An 18,152-nucleotide genomic window follows, 5' to 3' on the forward strand; every position below is an offset into this window, starting at 1 on the left:
CCCTCAACCCCTCCTATTAGACCCATTCCCTGGGTGACTCCCAGTCATCCCCACACATCCCTTTGTGCTCCTGGAATTCTGGCCCTCCAGGCCCACCCCTAAGTAACCTGCTGACCCTGGTCTGCCTGCAAAGCTGTCTGCCGCTCACGGGTGTGGATGCGTTATAGGATGGGGGTGCGGGCTGGCCCCTGATTCCTCTATTCTCCCCATAGTGTCTAACACACTGCCAGCTACCACACTGCACAGATATGTGGAGCTTGTCGACTGACCGACTGGCTGGCTGGAAGGCTGCAGCTTGGAAGTTGGGTGTGTGCAGGCTTGGGCACGCTGCCTTGTTTAGAGGAGGGGCTGACAGGCGCAGGGAGCCGCAGGCCAGGAGGGAAGGCATCATGCCTTAGGATGCGGGGGCAGCTTGGCCCAGGTGCCATACTGCAGCTGCATACATAGAGGGCAGGACGTTGCAAGAATCCTTCTTCCTCCCGGGACCCTCTGGCAGTGACCTGATCCAGGTGTGCCTGCAGTGGCTGGCTCAGCACAGACCTCGTTGCGTCCTGCCTCACCTGCATGTGACCTCTCTCTGCCCTCTCTCCCCATCCCCGGCAGGGTACGCGCCTGTCACCGGCATGTGCCACCCCCTGAGAAGCTGTGCCCTCAACCACGAAGACGGCTTCTCCTCGGCCTTTGTGGTGGCCCATGAGACCGGCCATGTGTAAGTCGCCCCATGGGGGCGGGCTGTGCCTTGAACTCCAAGCAGGTCTGTGGGTATGGGAGGTTTTGTCCCAGTTCTGATTCCCATCCCAGGCTCCTGGGAGATGCCAGAGGAGCTTCCCCGGGGGGGAGGGAGCCCCGGGGCCCAGAGAGCAATTCTGAGTCTGCCTTGGGCCCAGCCTCCAAATCCCAGGGCTGTGGGAGACCAGACATGGCCCTGCCTTTGGCAGCTCAGTGAGCGTCCCCTCAGAGGCAGCACTGTGCTCTCTGGGTGGCCTCTGTCCCTCTGTCCAGTCACTCCTCGAGGCCTCCCTGCTGCTTGCATGTGGAGCGCTGGCTGGAGTCCATCTTAGACAGGTGCATGTAGATCCAGGACTCGGGCCAGGCCGGTGGCTGGCTTACGTGATCCTCGGACTTGGATTTGGTTTAGAGGGTATTCATTCATTCAATCAACCAGTAGTTCTTGAACACCTGTTGTGTGCCAGGCCCTGTTCTAGAAATAGGGCTTCCGTGGAGAATGGGACACAAAAGCATGCAAGACGCTATGTGCTGGGAGAAAACAAATAATCCACCATCCAGTGTCCAGTGGTGATGCACACCTATCACAGTCACGCCTCCTGACCTTGTCTGTCCACAGGGCAGAGCTTAGGGACATGCCCCCAGCTTGTCTGTCCCCCGCCAAGGCATAGAGTGAGGGCCATTTTTTGCAGCTGGAAGGACATGGGAAGGAGTGGGCCAGCTGCAAGGGCGAGCCTGCCGCCCATGGTCAGCCATGCCCCTCTCTGCATCTAACTGCCCCCGTGGTTTCACCCCAGCCGTGCCCTTTGTTGAGTGGGTGGCACCTCCTCTCTGGGGCCTTCGTTTCCTCAGCTGCAATACAGAGGCTGGCACTGGGGAAATCTGCGAGGGCCCTGCCTGCCCTGGCGGCCAATACTTACACATATTCTAGAGCCAGGAGTTTGTCTTCCTGTGTGTGGGGGGTACTCTTCACTCACAGAGCCGCTGCCTGCAGAGAGACAAGATCAAGCTTAGAGGCCCACTCTTGGCCTTGAGCTCCAGAATCCAACACGTCCTGGGCCTCCACATCCCCAGAGGCCCAGAGGCTCTGTCTAGTGGTGTCTGTCTAGTGGTCAAGGCCAGATGCAGACGTCTGGGAATGTGTAAGAATTTAGAACCTTTGGCCTTCGGTGTTAGATACTAACTATAAAGGGCTTCCCAATGGTGCTAGTGGTAAAGAACACGCCTGCCAGTGCAGGAGACGTAAGCGATGTGGGTTCGATCCCTGGGTTGGGAAGATCCCCTGGAGGAAGGCACAGCAACCCACTCTAGTATTCTTGCCTGGAGCATCCTATGGGCAGAGGAGCCTGGCGGGCTTCAGTCCATGGGGTTGTAAAGAATCAGACATGACTGATGCGACTTAGCATGGACACTAACTATAAAGAGCAAACTTTTACATTTAAACTATCATTATGGCAGGTGGGTACCACACACATAGCTCTGTAAGGCCAGGTCTAGGAGAAGCTAAAGAGGCTGGTACACATGGAGAGTGCCGTAAGCCAGGTCGTACTGAACAGAATGAAATTGGTCCTTGTGCACAAGGCCTCAGGTTTGGAGGGGAGATAGCGCATGGTGTGCGAGTTGTTAACCTTGGTGCAGGTGGCCCCTGCTGTGGGCAGATAGCCCCTGGGTAGGGTGGCTAGGAAGGGTGTCCTGGGGCCAGAGTGGGGCTTGAGCTGGTTTCAGACACTGTGAGGACGTTAGGGAGGGTTTGAGGAGGGGGCTGGAGGGTAGAATGAGCTCAGCCCCATTGAGGGGCAGTGTGCGGCCTCAGCTTCCATCCAGTGGGGTGGCCCTCCCCACTGCACAGTGGGGAAACTGAGGTCAAAAGGCACAGTCTGAAGCTTGGTCAGGGCAGAGTCTCCAGCCCACCTGCTCATCTTCCCAGGGTGGGCTCGCTGGGTATGACTCAGGACTGCCCTCTCTGCCCCCCCACCTCCAGGCTCGGCATGGAGCACGACGGTCAGGCGAACGGCTGCGCGGATGAGACCAGCCTGGGCAGCGTCATGGCGCCTCTGGTGCAGGCTGCCTTCCACCGCTTCCACTGGTCTCGCTGCAGCAAGTTGGAGCTCAGCCGCTACCTCCCGTAGGTCACCTCCGCCCTCTGCCTCTTCGCCTCCCACATCATCTCCCCTCCCAGCACCATCCCATCCCTGACACAAGCTCCAGTCTGATTTTGCTGGTCAGTTCCTGGGCCTCTGGGGATGTGGAGGCCCAGGACGAGTGTTGGATTCTGGAGCTCAAGGCCAAGGATGGCCTTGAGTAGATTTGGGTGGGGTAGGTGCCAGCAGAAATACTGTCACTAACCTCTGCAGCAATCAGCCGGGGCCCAGCATCCATCCTGCATGGTGGGCTGATTTGTCTTCCTCTCTCAGTGCAGTGAGCCCTCAAACTGTCTGAGATCCAGCCCTTATTTTGGGCCATGGCATGAACTCTGTAATGTGGGTGAAATGGGCCCTATAAGAAAGCCACGAGCTGCATGCCTAAGGCTGGTCCTGGTGCCCTTGCCTTGGAACCCAGACATGGTCATGAGTGGAAGCAGGGGCAACTGTGGGGTAGTCCATATTTCCTGGAGAATGCAGCAGCTAGCACAGAGCAGCAGGCGGGTTCCTGCAGGCCTTTCTAGCTTGGTTCCTGCCCCCTCCTCTGTGAAGGGAGAGTTGGGGCGTTTTTGCCCCACCCGGCTCACCTCCTTGCCTCTGCCGGCAGCTCTTACGACTGTCTCCTTGACGACCCCTTTGCGCCTGGCTGGCCCCAGCCCCCGGAGCTGCCTGGCATTGACTACTCAATGGATGAGCAGTGTCGCTTCGACTTTGGCACCGGCTACCACACCTGCTCGGCGGTGAGTTCCCATGGCCTCTGCCAGCTGGGATGCCAGGTCAGCCTCCTCGGTCCCAGGCTGGTCATTCATGGAGCCACCATAGGGGGATACAGGATGACCAGGGTCCAGGCCCTCCCACCTTCTGCTATGTCCCCACCGCACCCAGTCCCATGGAGGGGTGGGAGACAGTGTGTGTTGGGGGGGTGCTGGAAAATGCCTAGAAGGATGGGAACAGAATAGAACACAGAGAGTGGGCCACCAATGGGGTCCTGGCAGGCCAGGCTGGCGACTGGGGGAGTTTATCTGCCAGGTGGCTCGTGTGTCAGATCAGGTACTAGCTCTGGGCTGGTAGAGAAATAGTTGCCACCTTCTCCTGTATGGGTGTTTGACAGGATGTTTGGGGCAGACTTCCCACCCCGGTGAAGTTCTCCTGTGTCCCACGTAATCTCTCTCCAGGGGGTCAGTTGCATGCTCCCCCCACCCTCTGCCCTGTGCCTGAGATGGTAGATACAAGGGAGCAGAGTCCTGTTCTTCCCTGCAGGACAAGGCAGGGAGAGCCTGGAGCCTGGCAGTCAGCTGAGCCACCCAGGGGAGAATCAAACAGCCACTGAGCAGGGCCCAGGCAGAGGCTCAGAGAAGGGGACATCCCAGGGCAAGGGGGATGTCCCAAGGGGTCAGGCCTTGGTGCCTTGAGTACCTCATACCTCCCCCATCCAGGAACGCAGCCCCCTCCTCAGCTCTGCAGGACCTGAGGGCCCTGTGTGTGGCCATCTTGTGCATGGCTCAGGCCACACTGGGATACCTGGTCTCCACTTTGAGGGTGGAGAAGCAGCTGGGAAATGGGATTTCAATGCCCAGAGGCTGTGTTTGTAGGACATGAGTCTGGCTGGCAGGGGATGATAGGAGAGAAAAGGAGATTGGGGCTTTCCTAGACAATGTGAACTATAAGGTTACCAGCCTTATATGAGGAGATGGCAACCCCCTCCAGTATTCCTGTCTGGGAAATTCCATAGACAAAGGAGCCTGGCAGGCTATAGTCCGTGGGGTCGCAAGAATCGGACATGACTTAGCGACTAAACCACCACCCCAACCTTATATGAGAGGGAGATGGGAGTCCTGACCTTGTCTGGGTGCTGCAGGGTCTGGGCTAGACTGGCAGCTCCCTCCAAGTCCCCCACATGCCCAGAGCTCAGGGACCATCAGCAGACCCTGCCTCCCCACAGCCTCAAACTGTGGTCCCTGCTCAGTGACAGAGTGGCCTCTGCAAGACAAGGACGGAGGCCTTGGAGGGGAGAGTAGAGGCATGTGGGCTGTGGGGGGCGCCTTCTCGCTGGGGTGGCTGGAGGCCACTGGCACTTGCGGGGGAGCTGAGCTGGTGGACGTGTGGGGCTCTGGTTGGATGGGCCCCTCCTGCCTCCGTGGCAGTGTTTGGCCCCAGCGCCCACCCATACCCTGCCCCCTCTCTGTCACTGTCGGTTCTCCTGGACAGCTCGCCAGAGCTGGAGGGCCAGTCCAGCCCGGTGACCCCCTCCCCCTTGCCGCACAGTTCAGGACCTTTGAGGCCTGCAAGCAGCTGTGGTGCAGCCACCCCGACAACCCGTACTTCTGCAAGACCAAGAAGGGGCCCCCGCTGGACGGGACTGAGTGCGCACTGGGCAAGGTAACTGTGGGCTGGGGCTGCAGGCAGAGTGCCTTCCTGGGTGCCGGCCCCCGGGGGGACCTGCCCCTCTGGCCAGTGTGGGCGGGGTGGGAGTGTGGGACAAGAGTGAGCCTTGCGTGCAGGCAGATGGGTGTGGCGTCCTCACGTGAACTCACACACACCCCCTCTCCTCCCTGGGACCACAGTCTTGGCATCTACAGAGAGCAAGAGTTTGGCCTTGTCTCACAGTGCATCAGCAATCATGTTTACTCCCATTTTACAGATGAGGAGAGTGAGGCCCAGGCCGGTTAGGGAACTTGTGGAGGTCAGGTAGAAGGTGATTAGCAGAGAGGTGGGTGAAGGCAAGGCTCCGGGTATTCTGCCTGCTCACCTCCCCACTGCTCACCATACTGTTTCTCACCACTCCACCCCCCACCCCAAAGCTGCCCATTCACTATTTTCTGGTGTATGTTTGCACTCTCTCTTGTGTGTGTGTGTGTGTGTGTGTGTGTTGGGGAGGGGTGTTCAGGGGTCCCCAGGTCTGAGAGTCTTGAGCTGAGGTCTGAAACCCACCTCTGCTCTAGCACTGGCCCTGCCTCTCCCCGCAGCTCTGTGTGGTGCCTTGGGCCATCCTCTGACCAAGCACGTCCCTCTCCTCGGCTTCTTGTGAACTTAGGAGCCCTGTCAAAGCAAACGAGGGTGCTGGGAAGAAGCAGGGTGCTGCCCCCACCAGCCTGTCTTCTGCCCTTCACCCTCGGCCCTCAGCAGGCTTGCGTCTGTAAATGGTCTGTCCCTTCACAGATGGGTGGAGCTTCTTTTAAAAATCTCTATCCCTGCAGAGTCTGACTCAGTCTGGGTGTGCAGCTGAGACATCTGGAGTTTTAAAAGTTCCCCTAGTGACTCTGAGGCTGAGAAACACTGAATTCTCTCTTGAAAATGACCTGGAGGGCTTTACTGTATTTCTTACCTATGGCCCCACAGGACAAGGGAAGGGGGTTAACCTGGGTTGAGCTCTCCTTTGTGCCTGGCCTTGTGCTGAGGCCTTTGTGAGTGTGGCTGCCTTCCATTCTGAGAACAGTCCCATTTAACAGGCAAGTACCCTGAGGTTCAGCAAGGTGAAGTGAAGTGAGGTTGCTCAGTCGTGTCCGACTGTCTGCGACCCCATGGACTGTAGCCTATCAGGCTCCTCCGTCCACGGGATTTTTCAGGCAAGAATACTGGAGTGGGTTGCCATTTCCTTCTCCAGGGGATCTTTCCAACCCCGGGATCGAACCCAGGTCTCCCGCATCACGGGCAGACGCTTTACCGTCTGAGCCACCGGGGAAGCAAGGTGAAGCTCTGCCAAAGCCACACACAGCTAGTAATGGCCAAGCCGGGATTCAAACCTGGGCTTCTTGAACTGGAGGCACACACCCTCCACTGTGTGGCTGGACCTCCTGGGGAGCTGGCTTTCCCTCCCATGAACATACCTGCTTGGGGTCCCAGGTGGTGATTTTGAGGTACAGAGCCAAGATCAACTCTAGATTGTGTGGGAAGATTGTGTCTTCTCTCCCTTATCTGCTCTTTGTGCCTCTGGGGGTGGTAAACCAAATAATTGCAGTTCCTGCCATCATTATTATATCACCTGCTGTTATTGGAGGGCTGTGTGTGAGTGCTCACTGCAGCCCTGCGGGTGAGTGCTGTTATCCCCATTGTCCAGCTGAGGAGTGGGCTCTGAAAGGGATATCCTTTGCTGAGGGTCATTCAGCTCACAGGAGGCATTGGATTCCGTGTGACCCCGCAGTTGGTGCTCTTAGCATTCCTTTCTCTGGACTCACCCACGGTGCCCAGTTGGGCACTTTCTATGGCAGTGGCTCCAGGGTGACCTCATACCCTCTGCTCCATCCCAGTGGTGCTTCAAAGGTCACTGCATCTGGAAGTCGCCGGAGCAGACTTATGGCCAGGACGGAGGCTGGAGCTCCTGGACCAAGTTTGGGTCGTGTTCACGGTCCTGTGGGGGCGGGGTTCGATCCCGTAGCCGGAGCTGTGACAATCCCCCGTGAGTGCACTTGGCTGAGGTGGGCAGGGCAGGGGCCTGAGGGGCTTGGAGGGGGAGGCGCTGGGGGGCAGGGCCCAAGAAAGAAGGTCCCCTGCAGGTAGCTACGTATTCCAGTGGATGAGGACCCAAAATTGTTGCGGGCACCAAATCACTTCCACCTTGGTCAGATGTCTCCCTTTGGGTCTGACATCTGAGAATGGGTCTGAGCCGGTGATTCTCAGTATCTCATGTGCAGAGAGTCTGGGTGGGCCCAAGGCTTGGTCAGTTTAACGAGCCCTTCTGTGACCCGGATCCTCCAGCTAAACTTTGAAAAAACACTGTTCACTAGCCATGTTTTAGGAGAATAAATTCCCCAAATCTGTTTCCTACTACATGAAGCAAAACTTCCTTCAATTTTTCTTATCTCTTTCTAATGTCAAATCCTCTCCTTACCCCCCCCCATTTTTCAGCATTTTGGGGGAGCAATCTATTTCTCCCTTTTATCTTCTCCATGGGGTTCCCCTCCAGTGGTTTTAGTACCTCTGAGCATCAGCTTTGTATGGCCTCCATCTCCCAAGCTGATGCAGCCTGCTTAGAACAGCTTCCTGGGAACTGGGGGCTGGCCCAGTCTGGCCCTGTGGGTCTGCTGGCCCCAGGAACCAGGGATGCAGAACCTCTGTGGGGCAGGGCCAGCCTAGCCCTCACAGCAATGAGTGATGTGATGGGGACCTCAGAACGGCAGCATCCTAGGATCACAGAGGTTCAGTGGTCGTCATCTTCTCTCCAGCATCTTCAGGAGTAGTCCTTCCTACTCTGCTGTATGTATCCCTCCAGGGATGGGACTCTCAGTGCCTCCTGGAGCAGCCTGTTCCCGTGTCAGATAGCTGTACTGACCCTTTACAAGTAGGAGCCAAAGAGAACAGCCTTGTAACTTCAGCCTGTTGAGGGTATGAAAGCTGGGTTAGAGAAAGGGCCAGCGGTGCCCACTCTGGATAAACCACCTCCTGGTCATGGCACATAGTTATTCCCTTGATTGAAGCTCCTGTTTATTGAACTGCTCTGAAATAACTCTTTTTATTTTATGAGGCTTAAATGAAACATTGTGTGTACTCTCAGCACCATGCCCGGCACAGTTTCACCGCTAATGAAGGACGGCCTCTGTTCTAATTACTCCAGTGTATGGACCGCTTTCTCTGCGCCAGGTGGGGTCCTCAGCACTCCTGTGCATAAACCCACGTAACCGTCCCAGCACCTCTGTACAGAGTTCCAGTAACCCCGTTCACTTGAATGCTTTGTACCCGTAATCTTACCGAATCCTTTTAACTTAATGGGGACGAGAGTACAGATTGCTTAAGGATACCTTTTTAAAATTTATTCTTCACAGACACACCAGGAGGTAGATAAAATAAGAGGTGTTGTGGTCCCTCCTTGAAAGGGGAAATTAAGGCATAGCAGGACTTGGGTGTAGATTCAGCTAGATCTTTTGACTCCAAACCCAAGTCTCTTTTCCCACTCCTTAGTTTGTGGTGATAGTAAATGGAGGTGGATGCAAATGAGAGCAGTTGAGTCGTGTGTTGGGGGCCTACTGTATGTCAGGCCTGTGCAATGGGTGAAAGAATATGCGAAGATGAGTAAGACTGATTTCTCTTCCAGCCCAGTTGGAGTGGTTAGTCTTTCCCTCTTGTCTTCCTCCTCTCCACCGCATCTCTTGCCCTGTTTCTTTCTTTCATTCTCTCTTCTGCCTGATCACACACACACAAACACAAAAATAGGTGGCATATGCCTGAAGGGACCAGAAGACTCTGAGCTCAGCAGCCCTCACAGTGGCACTCCCCCCAATTTCCAAGTTAGTGGGGCCCCTTTTTATGCTCCTCTAAAGGGCTGAGCCTCCCAGGTGGGTATGGGAAAGCCTGCCACCCATCCAGCCTTTCCAGCCAGCACGGTCTCTCTATGCCTGTCCCAGCCCAGCTTACGGAGGCCGCATGTGCTCAGGGCCCATGTTCCAGTACCAGATCTGCAACAGCGAGGAGTGTCCGGGGCCCTACGAGGACTTCCGGGCCCAGCAGTGTGCCAAGCGCAACTCCTACTACGTCCACCAGAACGCCAAGCACAGCTGGATCCCCTATGAGCCGGACGATGGTGAGTGGGGCCCTGTTCCCTCCACCTCCCGCCCCATGGCCTTGGGCATCTGCTGGGTCCTTATCTTCCCAGACAGGGCCTTCCATGCCTGGCCCACCAGTGAAGGTGGAGGGACAGTGGCGGCACCCAAAGGGGCGTTGCAGGTGGCAGGTTTGCCCATGCCTTTGTGCAGGCCTTTGCACTGTATATGTTGAGGGCCCACCATCCTCATGAAAATCATCCTGGATTTGAATTCTTCTGCTGTTTCCTGGCAGATGCGAGAGCAATGTCTTGAGCAGGGGTCACTTGGCCCAGAAGTGCCGTTGAGGCTGGCAGCAGTGCTGGTGGCGGGGCGGGTGCTTTCAAACCTGTCCTGCATGTGCGGAAGGTCCGGTACAGGTGCTTCCTCGCATTGCATCACCAGTGTCCAGAGAAGCTCAGTCCTGTAACTGACCATGTTTTTAGGTTTTTACTGATTGTACTACTGTTTCAGGCGTTAATGAAAATGATTGGAAAGTCAGTTCAATGGGAGCCTGTGAGATCCTCCCACTGAGCCCCTCCAAACTGCCCTGGACACAGGCCTTGGGACTCATGCAGAGGGTCAGGAGTTTGGAGCCAAGCCAGTGCCTATCTGTTTTGGAGCTTTTTTAGTGATGTCTCTCGTAGTGGCAGAGGATGAGATGGTTAGATAGCATCACTGACTCAATGGGCATGAATTAGAGCAAACTGAAAGAGTGAAGGACAGGGAAGCCTGGTGTGCTACAGTCCATGGAGTCTCAAAGAATCGGGCATGACTTAGTGATTGACCAACAGTAACTCGTAGTGGCAGAGAGAAGCCAGTGAAGGGCTGGGACTCATGCCATCTTAGTGCCTTCAGGCTGGAAGGACCTTCAGCTGTCCTCTGAATCTCCCTTGCCTGGCCAGGCCTCTCCATGGTCCTTCCACGACCTGATGCTCACCCCCTACCACCCAGCCCTCAGCCTCAGGCAGTACTGATCAGAATGGACTTTGCTGTTCTGAGCCCAGGGCCTCCTCCTTGTAGCCCTGGCTTCAAAGCATCCGCTGCAAGACCCTCCATTCTTCAGCTCTCATTTAGAATGAGAGTCTTCAAGTTGGAAGGGACCTCAGAGGGCCTGTGTGTTGCCCCCCAGTGCACAGATCCCTCCAGGACGTGCTTGCAGGGAGTGTCTCCTCCCTGCTTAGACTCCCCCTAGTCTGGGGAGCTCACCACTTCCATGCCACTGTTGGCTGGCTTTCAGGGCTGCCTGGAAATCCACTTGCTTGAGGTGTACTGGTTAGGGTCTTGCCTTTTTTTGGGAGGGTGAAAGCTCTGTACCCCTCAGCCCCTGGCCCAGGTCCCACTGGAAGTATGGCTGCTCCTGTGTGTGAGATCCAAAATGATACTGGATGTTGTCTCTAGACTCAAGTCCTGAGTGCTGGGACGTGATGTCACTGGGCAACAGGGACCTTAGCGTTGAGGAGCCAGGAGCCAGATGGTTCCTGACAAATTTTGCTTTGGAAGCTTTGCAGATCCATCCAGAACCCACACAGGCTGCTGTAACACGGGGTGGAGAAAGGGCTGTAAGGTCAGTGGGACAGTTGGACTTTGGGTTTTCCCAGGACTCTTAACACAAATTCCAGGAAGTTAGCTAAACCCCAACCTCCCTTTTTCTAAGAAACACAGCAAGTGTTTATATGTTCTCCAGAACCTACTTTTATAGGACATTAATAGCCTAGACAGAGAACAAGTGAAGTGAAGTTGCTCAGTCGTGTATGACTCTTTGCGACCCCGTGGACTGTAGCCTACTACGCTACTCCGTCCATGGGATTTTCCAGGCAAGAGCACTGGAGTGGGGTGCCATTGCCTTCTCCAAGACAGAGAACATTTGATTGTTAAAACTAGAAAGGACCTCCGGAAAGGACCTCCTTCCTTCCATCACTGCTGCTCCATTTTGTAAGCCCAAACCCAGACCACTGTTCTGCCTTACTTTTACGGAGCCTTCTAACGTTCACAAACATGTTGAGATTCACTGTCATATGTGTGACTGGTTATGTGTATGTAGAGATCAGAGCAGAGTCTGGCCCAAAACAGACAGCCTGATTTAGAATCCTGGCTCTGCCACTTCCTGGGTGGCTGAGTAGCCGTGAGCAAATTTCTTAACCTCTTTGGTCCTTGGTTTCCTCCTCTGTAATGTTAGAACCTACTTCCTGGGGAGTATTGAGAGGTTTAAATTAGCTAATTCACAAAAAGTGTTTAAAGTTGTATGTCAAGAATGTATAAAGGTTTTCGACGTCTGGCACGTAGTAAGCTTTCATTAAGTATTGGCTAATTGTTGTTGTTATTGTTTTATCACATGCTGTTTCTTAACAGTGTGATGTGGCATTTACTGATGGGGGTAATAAATAAGGAACTGAGGTTCAGAGAGGTCAGATAAGTTACCCAAAGTCACATGGCTCCTAAGTGCCATAGCAGGGCTTTTATGCCCAGCTCCACACCTAGTTCGCCCTGCATTGCCCAGAGCTGGCCCCTGGGACTTTCCATCCAGGTCATGCGCTAGTGTCGGTCTAAGCCAAGCCACTTTCTGTGAGCCCAGCCGGCTCAGTGTGTTCCCTTTCCCCACAGACGCCCAGAAGTGTGAACTGATCTGCCAGTCAGAGGACACAGGGGATGTGGTCTTCATGAACCAGGTGGTCCATGATGGGACTCGCTGCAGCTACCGGGACCTCTACAGTGTCTGTGCCCGCGGCGAGTGTGTGGTAGGTGGCCCCCTCTGGACCCACCCTCTGCCTGCCTCAGGGGACTGGAGGGCTGCAGCGCCTCCCCCTCCTTCTGTTCCCTGGGAAGACAGGCATCACCTCACCTTCCCCACCCATGATACCTCTTGTCCTCAGCATAACTCTGGGATCTGGAAAGGGGTCACTGCCCAACTCCATTCAAGGAGAGAGTCGTGGCTAGGTTTAAGAGCTTGACTGTGTCATATAGCATGTTTGTGGCAGAGTCCCGTCCAGGAATGCATCTCTGTCTACGGTCCTTTCATGCCTGGGGACTGGACAGGGGGCCAGGGGCTGCCGGCCCGCATGTGGCTGTGCGGGTGTGGAAGCCTTCTTTTGCTGACCCCATCTCTGACTTCAGCCCGTCGGCTGTGACAAGGAAGTGGGGTCCATGAAGGCAGATGACAAGTGTGGGGTCTGTGGCGGCGACAACTCCCACTGCAGGACTGTGAAGGGGACGCTGGGCAAGGCCTCCAAGCAGGCAGGTGAGCAGGTGGGGGTGGTGGATGACCAGGAGTGGTGGGGTCCTGGTCCAGCCAGGGCCTTAGAGAATGAGCCATCCCCAGATGAGCCCCTCCCGGCTTGAGCCACGCCCCAGTTCAGGCAGAGAGAGGGGGTCCTGGAGCCTCTGCCCTGACTGTGATCCCTCACCATCCAGGTGTGCCTGCGCTTGGGCTCAGGAGCTCAGAACCATTTCCTGCTTGGCCCTGTGGGTCATAGGAACTGAGCTTGCCCTGGGCCTGTTGGTGGGAGTGAGGGTGAGAAACGTCTAAAGATGAGGCCCAGGCTGGACTAGCAATTTTCCTTTTCATCCTCATCTTTTACCTTGTTTTTTCATTTGTTGTTGTTTTTTTTTAACTGAAGTGCTTCCTGCTTTGAACTCCTGGTCCTTTAAGTTCCTTGACTTTTCTCCATACCTCTATTGAAAAGGGCAAGATATTAGTCCTTTACACTTTAGTTTGAATTAGATTCATTTCCCCTTTGGGAGTATTTCAGCTTTGCCTTGTCTGTCCTTGTTGGGGGAATGTTGATGGCTCTGAGAAAGGTTAGTTTTCAGGCGCTGGATTGGGAGGATCATGGGAACCCCCTAATGCTGGATCTTCATGGCTTGTTTCATCAAAATCCCTACAGTGGCTTTAAATATGAGAAGGAATGGGAGAGTGGAACCTCAGGAGAGAAGAGGAGGGTCAAGACAGTGGGAAATAGTAGCAAGTGACACATGCACTGAGTCCATAGGTTTTATAGAGCATTTTAAGCTATGTAAACTGTGATCCTCTCAGCACTTTGTGAAGAAGGGCCCATTCCTATTTACAGATAAGGAAACTGAGCTTCCTGGGTACCTATGAGGAGTGGGGGTGATGGGAGATGCTGGGCGTGGTGTTCCCAGCTCAGGATGCTCATGATTTTTCTGGAACCTCTTCTGTGGCAGGGGCTCTCAAGCTGGTGCAGATCCCAGCAGGTGCCAGGCACATCCAGATTGAGGAGCTGGAGAAGGTCCCCCACCACATTGGTGAGTATGGGGTGCTGGGTGATAGGCAGCCAGCCCCTGGGACCTGCCATCAGGTGTGGGGGAGCTGGGAGAATGGAAGAGAAGATTCTAATGTAGGGGGCATTTCTTGAATTTGAATAATGTGAGAGAATGCTTTTTTGTTGATTGGTTGATTTTTCATTTGTGTTGAATTGGAAAGAGGCTCCATGCTTCAGATTTCAGAAGGTATGAAAGGGGATCCAGGGGAGATTCCTTCCACCCTCTACCCCAGGAGCATTTTCTTTCCCCAGGGGCAAACACTGTTCATTTCTTGTGCACATAGGTACCTTTTAAAGGTAACCCATTTTCATAGAATGTATTGGTTAATGTTTGCTATATAATACATCATCCCCGAATTTAGCAGCTTCATGCAGCAAGTGTTAATTAGCATAAGTTCTGTGGATCCCCAGTTTGGGCTGGGCTCAGCTGGGTACTTCTTCTAACTCATCCTCCTGGAAACTCACTTACCCAAGTGCGGTCAGCTGGTGGGTCTGTAGGGACCTGGTTGGTCCTGGCTGTCAGCTGGGGTGACAGGGGTGACAGGGTCATGTCCCCAGCTGGCTAGCCTGGGATTATGCACGTGGGATCTGTCTCATGGTCCTCAAGAGTGGCAAGAGCAGGCAAACCCCGGTGTGCAAGCCCATTTCAAGTCTCTGCTTGCATCTGCTTTCTCATGTCCGAGTGGTCTAAACAAGCCTCATGGCCAAACCCAGACTCAAGAGGTAGAAACAGAATATCTCCTAATGGGAGATGTGATACATCACAGTGCAAAGAGGTGAACCAACAGGAATAGGAGGTATTTGTGGCTGTTTTTGCAGTCTATCAGAGGGACCCTTCAATTATTCTTATTATAATGATGCTTAAACACATAATCTCTAAGCTAGATGCTGACCCTTTATATGTACACCAGTTATACAGCTATAAAACCAAGACATTAAAAATGACAGACCCCCAAATCAATCAGTGGAATTAAAATTAAGACCATAAATGTAAGAAGGGGAGATTTTTGTGTGTTTTTTTGCTTTATTCTGTTTTTGCTGAAACTAAATTGGCATCGAAAAATGGGCATGTGCAGAATAGGCAAATCCATAGAGACAGGAAGTAGGTTAATGGTTGTCAGGGGCTGGAGAGAGGGAGAAATGGTGGGTGACTACAAATGGGTCTCAGATTTCTTTTGGGGGTGATGAAAATGTTCTGGAATTAGATAGTGATGATGATTACACAGTCACAGAATCACACCCGTTAAAAGGCAGTGTTGTATTCCACGTGAATTTTATCTCAATTGAAAGCACATTAGTATGGTTTGGAGCAGGCTCCTGGCGAGCAGGTGGGCAGAAGGCTGCTGCCCACACACTGGGCAATGCTGGGTTCCCCACACTTGTCTGTGTTCAGACTCCTTACAGAGGGTGCATGGTGGTGATGTCCCTGGGCCATGGCAGGTCCCAGAGCCCCCTCTTAACCTACCACAGCCACCAAGACGCACTGCTTATTACCAGCTCATCATGAACACAAACACAAAATGTAACATCTCTGGGAAAGTTCATATATTACAAAAATGCCAATGTTCGTATTTTTAGGTTATTATTAAAATAATAGAAAACATTTTAAAAGTCTCCTGGAGAACTTTCACTCCCTGTGTATTTACATTAGCCCAGCTGTAGAAATTCCTCACCTGCTCTGGAGGGCACCTGAGTAGAGTTGAAGTAGGCAGAAGGCAGAAGGGGAAACTGAGGCCCTAAGTGGGTTGTGGGCGATCTGTGTACCCTCATTTATCTGCAGGATGAGCTAATCTGGACCCTGGTCTCCCATCTCCCAGCCATGCGCCCCTGCCAGCCATACCTCTGGCTGTGAGATAGGAGGGCTTTGGCTTGGCCATCTCCCTGCATACCTGCCTGTGTGGCTCTGGGGAATTGTGCCAGCACAGGGGCTGGGGAGGGACAGGGGCAGGGAGAGAAGGTCATTTACCCTTGAAAGAAGGTGGTTACAAATACTTCACTTACTGCAGCCCTACGGATGATTCCATACTCTCAGCAGCCCCTTGGGCTGCCTGCACAGCTCCTGCCATCCATCCCTACCCTGTGCAAATGTCTAGCCTTCCCAGGGAGCTAGCTCAATGGGCTTGCAGGTAGCAGATGGGCTTCTGCGGAGGTTGGGGTAGAGGCTCCTGGCATCCAGGGCAGGCCCGGGGTGGGCACATTCACTATGTGTTTGTGGGGGCAGTCTCTGAGGGTTAGCGCTCTCCAGGAGCTTGGGTGGGAAGGAAGCAGAACTGAGACCTGTTGTTGGCACAGATTGTGTGACTATTACGTGTGTGAGATCCACAGCAACCCTGGGAAAAATGTGCACAATATGTATGTGTGAGTCTGTGTGCGTGTGCCCCTGTGTGCACATGTGTGCTGACAGGGTGTGTGCTCTCTGGAGAAGCCTGGGACAGGTGGCCGCCTTGGCAGTGAAGGCCAAGGCCCTGTCCAAACACGTTTGGCACTCCTGGAATTTAGGGGCATGGACTCTGAAAGGAAGTTAATGGAGAGAAGCTATGCTGGTAACATCCACTGTGTGTGGGGCCTGAAGCTGGCACTCTTCATTGCTTGAAGCCTCATGACAACCCTCTTGTTACCCCATTTTGCAGTTGAGGAAACTGAGGCCCCGAGAGGTTAAGAGAATTGCTGGAAGTATGGAGTGGGTCAGTCGCAGGGCCTGGGCTCAGAGCTGGTAGGACCTGGATGGTGGAGAGTCCAGCCCACCACCCCCTGAAAGGTGGGGTGTACAGCCAGGGGCTGGGGGACAGCAGTAGCTGTGAGCTGTGGGGACAGACAAGGGCCCTGCCTAAGGCAATGCTTGGCACTAGCCCGGAGGGTCTGACCATTCTGGAGCTGGGAGAGATGAGGTTGGGGGGATGGTAGGGGCATCTTTCCTCCTGCTCACCAAAGAGGCTGGCCCTCTTGAGAGCTGGACCAGCAGCCTCTGCATGTCCAGGACACACCCTTGCCCATCTCGGAGCCTCTGATTGCCCATCTGGATTAATAACAGCACCAACCTCAGAATGCATGTGAGGGTCGCATTTTGGCAGTGAGCAGAGTGACCAGCCTGTGGTTGGTGCCCTGGATCCCTGGCTCTTAGGTTATAATTACCCCAGGTGGGGACACCCCAGGGCTCCAGAGCCGTTGCCCTCCCCACCTGGCTGGGGGCTCGGGTCCCAGGGTGCAGCTCTTCTCCAACCCCTGATACTTCCAGGGTGAATAAGGCTGTAAACCCGGGCCTTTGCTGGGGTGTCTGCAGCCTACACACCTCCCGCCTGCCAGCCAGTTCCAGTTATAGGTTGTGAGTTACTCACTGGCTTGGACTGTAAAGGGTAGACATTTACAGATTTTTTTTTTATCCACCCACTCTGTGGTCAGCCCTGTTCTGGGCCAGGGACACCGAGGTAGAGGAGATATCCTGACAGGCTGTGGGAGAGACAAGATGTCTGTAATTGCAACTATAACTCAGATGCCGCTTTGATGACAGTAGTAGTGCCTACCATTTATTATGTGCCAACTGCATGCCATGCACTCTGCCTCGTTCTTTATATATATCAACTTTAATTGTCCCAAGAGCCCCATGGCAGGGTAGGTGAACATGGGATACTGTGATTATCCTCAGAGGGCATTCGCAATTTATAGATGATGAAACTGAGGCAGCACAAGGACGCTAAGTGACTTTCCCAGATCAATCTGACTCCAGAGCCTATACTCTTAGCCTTTATGCTCTGCTATAGAGGTTGTTTGGAGAAGGAAATGGCAACCCACTCCAATATTCTTGCCTAGAGAATCCAATGGTCAAAGGAGCTGGGTGGGCTGCTGTCCATAGGGTCACATAGAGTCGGACATGACTGAAGTGACTTAGCATGCATGCATGCATTGGAGAAGGAAATGGCAACCCATTCCAGTGTTCTTGCCTGGAGAATCCCAGGTACAGAGGAGCCTGGTGGGCTGCCATCTATGGGGTCGCACAGAGTCAGACACAACTGATGCGACTTAGCAGCAGCAGCAGCAGCAGCATAGAAGTTGTTACTGTGCTGAACCTTAAATGTGGGTGGAGATCTGTCAGGCAGAAAGAAGGGGAGACCAGGTGAGAGGAATGGTGTGCACAAGGGTCCAGAGGCAGGGGTGCTGTGTGGGGGCAGTGGGGCGACCCATCTGACTGGGAAAAGGCTCAGGTGGGGAAGGAGTGACAGGTAGGCAGAGAGCCCGAGGGGCCCACGGGGACGGCCTTGAAGCCCCGAGGTGTGGCTCGTGCTCCTGTGGAGGGGAATAGAAATCTGTGTGACCCTCTCCCCATGGCCAGCGGTGAAGAACCAGGTCACAGGCAGCTTCATCCTCAACCCCAAGGGCAAGGAAGCCACGAGCCGGACCTTCACCGCAATGGGGCTGGAGTGGGAGTACGTGGTGGAGGATGCCAAGGAGAGCCTCAAGACCAGCGGGCCCCTGCCCGAAGCCGTCACTGTCCTGGT

General features: G+C 54.3%; 1 protein-coding gene across 6 annotated transcripts in view; it reads left to right on the forward strand.

The window, feature by feature from the left end:
- Positions 1-18,152, forward strand: part of ADAMTS14 (ADAM metallopeptidase with thrombospondin type 1 motif 14) — a 92,436-nt gene that overhangs the window by 62,017 nt on the left and 12,267 nt on the right. For 4 of the 6 annotated variants that reach the window (XM_043926584.1, XM_043926585.1, XM_043926586.1 and 1 more), the window contains exons 7-16: positions 604-709; positions 2,708-2,851; positions 3,475-3,607; positions 5,133-5,246; positions 7,115-7,263; positions 9,206-9,381; positions 11,984-12,117; positions 12,494-12,617; positions 13,562-13,642; positions 17,987-18,150. In XM_043926584.1, the coding sequence (XP_043782519.1) occupies positions 604-709; positions 2,708-2,851; positions 3,475-3,607; positions 5,133-5,246; positions 7,115-7,263; positions 9,206-9,381; positions 11,984-12,117; positions 12,494-12,617; positions 13,562-13,642; positions 17,987-18,150 (1,325 nt within the window). The remainder of the gene's footprint in view (positions 1-603; positions 710-2,707; positions 2,852-3,474; positions 3,608-5,132; positions 5,247-7,114; positions 7,264-9,205; positions 9,382-11,983; positions 12,118-12,493; positions 12,618-13,561; positions 13,643-17,986; positions 18,151-18,152) is intronic. The other 2 variants (XM_043926588.1, XM_043926589.1) reach the window with 1 other exon arrangement.

Source organism: Cervus elaphus, chromosome 15, assembly GCF_910594005.1.
Source record: "Cervus elaphus chromosome 15, mCerEla1.1, whole genome shotgun sequence".
NCBI classification, from domain to species: Eukaryota; Metazoa; Chordata; class Mammalia; order Artiodactyla; family Cervidae; genus Cervus; species Cervus elaphus.